Here is a 6,114-nt window from a genome sequence, read left to right as displayed (position 1 = left end):
ACTGCATATACAGATTACTAAATATATACAAAACGAACAAGGGAGCTAACTCAAGTTGTTTCTCTAAATTTATTATTACATCCAAGTAAAGTGAGTATTAGACTTTCGGGCACATCACATTAATCATTCTAATCATTTAATATTTATTATTCTTAAAGGTTCCTTAGATATGTTGACTTTTGTTAACAAAACAAATTTTTTAATAATTTATTTATTATATTTTATATTAATAATTTAAATTTAGAATTTAAAATTCTTTTATCTTTCATAATAGTTTTATTTTCAAAGAGTGTTAGACTCTTAAGTTTGTCGGAGCACATCAAGATTTTCTGTAAAAAAAAATTAAATTTATAATTTTAATATTTAATAAATATAAAGTTAATTTACATCTTTATAATTTAGAATTATTATTGTTCATATTTCTTTATAGTCATAAAGAATAATTTAAGAGTTTATAGTATTTTCATAGAATTTCTCAATTTACTTATCTATTTTTTGTTATATAATAAAAAACTCTTATGAATTTAATTTTGATGAATTAAAATTTTTTATACAAACATTGATTTGCAGATAATTTATGCAATGAACATAAAATAGTATAATTATTAACTTATCAATACGTTATTAAAAATAGTTTAGTAGTAGATTACTGTCTACCAAGATGGACAAATTGATAGCTAAAAACGGTCATAGAACAAGAATAATTTTTATAGATGAAAATTCACGTAGAATTGTCTTTATCTAAAATTGATAGCTAAAAACGGTTAAATAATTTGATAGATTTGACTAAATTATTATTTAATAGTTATTAATTATTAATTTCATACGAAGATAATTATATATGAATTTTCATTTTTTTTATATTATTCCTTTGGTTTTGTTTTAATTTTATTTTTAATATTTTATTAATTTAAATTTTATACATAATGTATTAAAAGGTTTCAGTTATATTCTTTAGAACATATCAGAGGTAATATTATCCTTGTTCCTTGGGGTAAAATTATAATCAAATTAGGGAAAACAATACTAGTGGCTCAATCGGAACCCTTACCTCGTTTTTAACAATTATATCAAATTAACATTGCAAAATTTTCAACAAAGTTTTCCCCCTCAAATCACACACACTAACGCTAAAGTTTGCCCGTGATAGCAATTTATGGATTGAGAATTGAGATCTCCCTTTTTAATTTAATGATTTTATAAATTTCATTTAACAAATGCTCGATTTTTGTTGGTAGAATATAATAAAACATGATAGTGAAACATGTGATTTTACCTCAATTTATTACCATTATAACACAACCAATTATTATTGAAAAAAATTGTGTTCATTTTTTCTTTAAGTTTCATTTGATTTGTTTAGAGGCAACATTTTTTTTTTCATATACACCAACCACTAATCAATTGAATGCTTCTATTCATACAACCATTTTAAGCAGTAAGTGTAAAAAATAATTTCTCTAACAATTGTAATAATATATAATTAAATATAAAATGAGGAAAATAAATTTGATTGTTCACAATCATACCTAATCGCTGTCATGTAACAAAATCTAAATAAATAAAAGAAGAAACTGAATCAAGCCCAGAGCAGTGTGATGACCAAAAATAAGATAATGGCCAATCCAACACAGAATCCCACTATTGTCATAAAGGCCTGCAGATTGCAAAATTGAATAACTTAGAACAAGAAATTCAAAGGACAAGCTTATAAAGAAAAGGAAGGGGTAGAGAATGAAATTCAAGTTATAGAAAGTTACCTTTCCCTGTGATTGAAACTTAAATTTAGCAGTAAACCATGATAATCCTCTATCAACAAATGGCGCCAACGCCAATGCTCTGCATAACAAGTAACTCCATCATTTGTAACAAAACGTGCACTCATCTCAGAATTTGATTCATTTAAAATTACTCTATATTTCAAAATATATCTCATTTTAAAACTTTAGTACATTAATAATGTATCTGGACATAAATTTTGTATCCGAGTACATTGAGTTTTGAATACCAAAATTCAAAAGTGACATATTTTAGAACAGACTGAGTACCAAAAAAAGAGATTTTCCTATTTGTACATATGCAGACGGATGCAAACAAGCAAACAACCATAATTCATAAAAATGAAATGGCAACAGTACAAAGATAACCCTTTTTTAAAAAAAAAAAAAGCTTACAAAGATAGGTTATTTATACACATTGACAAAGCATATGGTTTTAAACAGTTGTGATCCCAAAGATTCATGGCAATCTAAAATGCTGTCATTACATTACTTGGACAAAGTTTACAATCAAAATGACCAGTCCTCGAAAGCCTAACACAATCATCCATATAAATAGTTTTGCAACAAGATCAACAAAGGCGGACATATAAGTTCTGGATGTATCATTTTTTTTTTTTCAATTTGACAATTATTGAGGGCAGAGGTAGTATATCATTAACTCACAAGACAGCATATTTACATGGATTACACAGTTAAAAATATGAAAGATTCAGGTAGCTCACCCTCCAGCTCTGATAAGTTTGGTAACTTGACTACCAGCCCACACCATGGCCATCACTTTGAGAAATCTAAACATAACATTGAATGGTCATTGTTAACCATCATTGTTTTACAAAGCGAACAAGAGAAACATGGGAGTGGTACCACCGTACCAGCAACATGTTCTTACCTTTCTACAGCAGCTAGATAACCCATCCTTCCTGGTGCTGGAGCAATGTAAAACCTAACAAACATGAAGCATATATTCTTAATTTGAGTGATTTTTAAACAATTTACAAAGTTCCAAGTACTTAAGGGATGGAAGAAAAGCCCCAACCTTATGAAGAAAATTAGATAAGAAGTATAAAAGTATTATTCAATACATGAATTGGAATAACAAGAGGAAAAGAAAACCACAGACCATGTTAGAGGGACAAATGTTCACATACCATACGATAAGAAATGTCGTGAGATAGTATGCAGTGTTCAGAAGTCCATAGGACAGGATTCCAGAAATTCCATATCTCCTCAATTTCGTCAGGATCCTAGCAAACAAATAAGGGGGTTATAATTTTGTAAAGAGGGTATTATATAGATACATGCTAATTCTCCATCACAATGGCAAAGTGATGAAGTCCTGTACTCGTGTTATTTTAGAGTTTGGTTACTTTATTTTCAAAAATGAGAAATAAAATGGGTATCAAATGATTAGTCCGTCTCTCACAATGTAAGGAAGACTAGTAAAATGCCATGAACTAGACCAGGGGGAGATTTGAAGGATGGAACACTCGAGTCAGTACAATCAAGAATCAATTGATAGAGCAGAAAGTAACATACACATAAGCATACTATATTTACCAGATAAAGCATTTCTAGTCCCTCATAACTGATGGAAATGTATTATAGCAAAAGCAGCACATACTCATTGCTCGTGGATGACTCTCCTTTCTTACTCTCTGCGCTTTCTTTGGAACCTAAAAACATCTTGTCATTATTATCAAGCTTAAAAAAACGATTCCAAAGCTAAACAATACCAAGGATCAAAGATATTAATACACACAATAACATATTTATTTACCTAATAATTGAGCAGAATAATAAAATTTCAAAATTCTCTTTCCATAAATCAGATGACCAAAATGGAAATTCAGTCCTCATGTGTTTCTCAAACAAGTCTAACCTCAGAAAGTCAGAATACTAAAAAGAAAAGACAAGAAAATTTCAAGAAAACAAGGTAGTATTGGGCCCAGGCCACAAAACATTAGGACCAAAAATGTATCAAATTTAGTTTATCGGGGAATGGGGTTGCACTATTGTTTGAGAGATATAACTTAAATAAATTAATATATGCATTCATATTTATTTTCAGTTGCAGGAGACAAGATACGACAGACATCTATCCTTGACAAACAATAAGAGCCTATGTAGTTTGCATTTCCATTTTCTGTATTTTACTTCTACTGCTTTATGTTTCCAGGATTTTAGAAAGAAAACAGTGAAGCAATAAAATCTTGAAACAAAAGACATTGAAAATTATAACAGAAAATGAAGACACAACCAAGCAGCCTCTAAGTTTTCCTTTTGGTCAATTTGAAAGCAAAGCTCCAACAGAAATTTTACATGTTTCACCAAAAATCAGAAAGCAATCCTCTGGTCCATTACAGTAAATTGTAATAGATAAAGGTTCATAATATGGCTACTACTGTCCAGCACGTTGCAACTTTCAAAATCGTCAAACATGAAAGGCCATACTGGAAATTGAAATTGAAACCCAAAATAATTTGCACATCAAGTAACGTCTTCTACTTAAAATGGTAACCAGAAATTTAGAATATTGTAATGAACAGGTCCTAATTACTGCATACTCCTTGAAAGTAGAATACCTTCATGGCTGTTTGCACTTGACAATTCATATGCCTAACCTTGCACCAATGATAGATAAGACAATCCAATCAGTAAAAACATGATAGTACAAACTACAAAGTGAAGGGGAAAAAAACACCGCCAAAAAGAAAAAAAAAAGAGTGAAAACTTAAGTGCAGTCATAGTTGATAACTGAAAATCGTTAGATAAAAATTTAGTCAACTCAGTCAAATCATTTAACTGCTCTTAACTACCAACTTCACGTAAAGTCGTTTGCACCGGAGTTTCTACCCAAAAAAATGGAAAATGAAAAAGAGAGATCCTGAACTAAATCAGCAACGAGGAAGAAAGTTTCATAATTAAGAATTAAGAAAATGAACAAATGACAGAATACCTTATTTAAAAGTTTCATAAGATATTATACCGCAAAATTATTAATCAAAAACACGAAAAATCATAAAAATAAAGAAGTTATTGTTGAAGAGACAAATTGAGATGAAACTACATACATTGTCATTGGTGTAAGTCGAGCAAAGTGTTGTTTGTAATTTTAGGGTACTAGTGCGTCTTCTTAGGGAGGAGCCACCGCTGAAATCGCCGAAACCCTAAACTTGAGACATATCCAAATGGTAAACGAAACGAAGTGAGGAAATGTTGGCGATGAATTTGAAGGAGAAAAGTAGGAGTGAAATGAAGTACCTGATGGTGATGGTGTTGATGAAAAAGAAGGCTGGGATTGCAGTGTGATGCAACTGCAAACTTCATAGAAATAAACATCGATGAGACTTGAGAATTGAGACACAGTTATCAGTTATCACTTATTAATTTATTATATTATCATGAATGCATTAAATATAGAAATTAGTATAATATCGAAAATAAAATTCCTAAATTATATCGTCTCACCCAAATCCACCTCCTTCAAGTAATAAAAAATACCAAAATGACATCCAATAGAAAAAAAATGTGGCTAACATGCCTTGAAAGTAAGAGGCAAAACCTCTGTTAGTTAAAAAAATCAATAACAAATTCATAATCATAGAAATTTATAATAGAGACTACAAGTTTTTTTCTTTAAATAAAAATTTAATTAAGTGATTTAAAATAAATCTCTAAAATGATTAGCAACAATAACAATCCTAAATTATGTTGTCACCACAAACATAACCCTAACCATGTAAAGTAAAATAGAACAATATTTACAAGCTAAAATTAATTTAAAAAATTATTAAATTATTTTTTTTTTAAATGTAAATTAAAATTAATAAAAAACATACAATAACACATATTTACTAACCTCAAAGCCAAGACCCAATAATTTGCCATGACACATTCAATTTTGTTTATGTCATCCCAATGTGCATCCATCATAGTTAAAATAACTCAATTATTACAATAAAAGCACTCGAAAAGACTAAAAGAACTCAAAAATTAAAAAATGTAACGAATAAAAGCCCTGAACTCTAATACATATTTATTACGAAAAAATTTTGCATCTATGTATTTTTTACACAGTTGTTAACCAAGTAATTTTCTCCACACGCGTGTCTCTCACCTTTTACTCATTCAGTCATTTGTCATACACGCGTTACATATAACATGCTGCAACCTAAAATTTTGCTCAACGTAAACCTTCTGCTGCAACGTAAACCTCCTCCTTCTTCTTCTTCTTATTCTTCTCTGCTCGCGTTCTTCCTTATTGATCTACATTGCCTTCGTTGTTCTCCTCTGGTCGCGTTCATCTTCTCGTTTTCTTATTTCGATCTGGTTG

General features: G+C 29.7%; 1 protein-coding gene across 1 annotated transcript; it reads right to left on the bottom strand.

The window, feature by feature from the left end:
* Positions 1-1,354: 1,354 nt before the first annotated feature.
* On the bottom strand, positions 1,355-5,179 carry LOC107624333 (Gag-Pol polyprotein/retrotransposon). The gene is made up of 9 exons (XM_016326834.3): positions 5,043-5,179; positions 4,853-4,948; positions 4,364-4,397; positions 3,403-3,454; positions 2,930-3,025; positions 2,671-2,724; positions 2,504-2,569; positions 1,761-1,839; positions 1,355-1,657 (listed from the first exon to the last, which is right to left on the bottom strand). The coding sequence occupies exons 1-9, from the start codon at positions 5,118-5,120 to the stop codon at positions 1,580-1,582; spliced, it is 633 nt and encodes a 210-aa protein (XP_016182320.1). The 5' UTR covers positions 5,121-5,179; the 3' UTR covers positions 1,355-1,579.
* Positions 5,180-6,114: the final 935 nt, after the last annotated feature.

Source organism: Arachis ipaensis, chromosome B10 (genome assembly GCF_059453495.1).
Source record: "Arachis ipaensis isolate K30076 ecotype BB chromosome B10, ASM5945349v1, whole genome shotgun sequence".
Taxonomy (NCBI): domain Eukaryota; kingdom Viridiplantae; phylum Streptophyta; class Magnoliopsida; order Fabales; family Fabaceae; genus Arachis; species Arachis ipaensis.
This window is presented reverse-complemented; position numbering and strand designations above follow the sequence as displayed.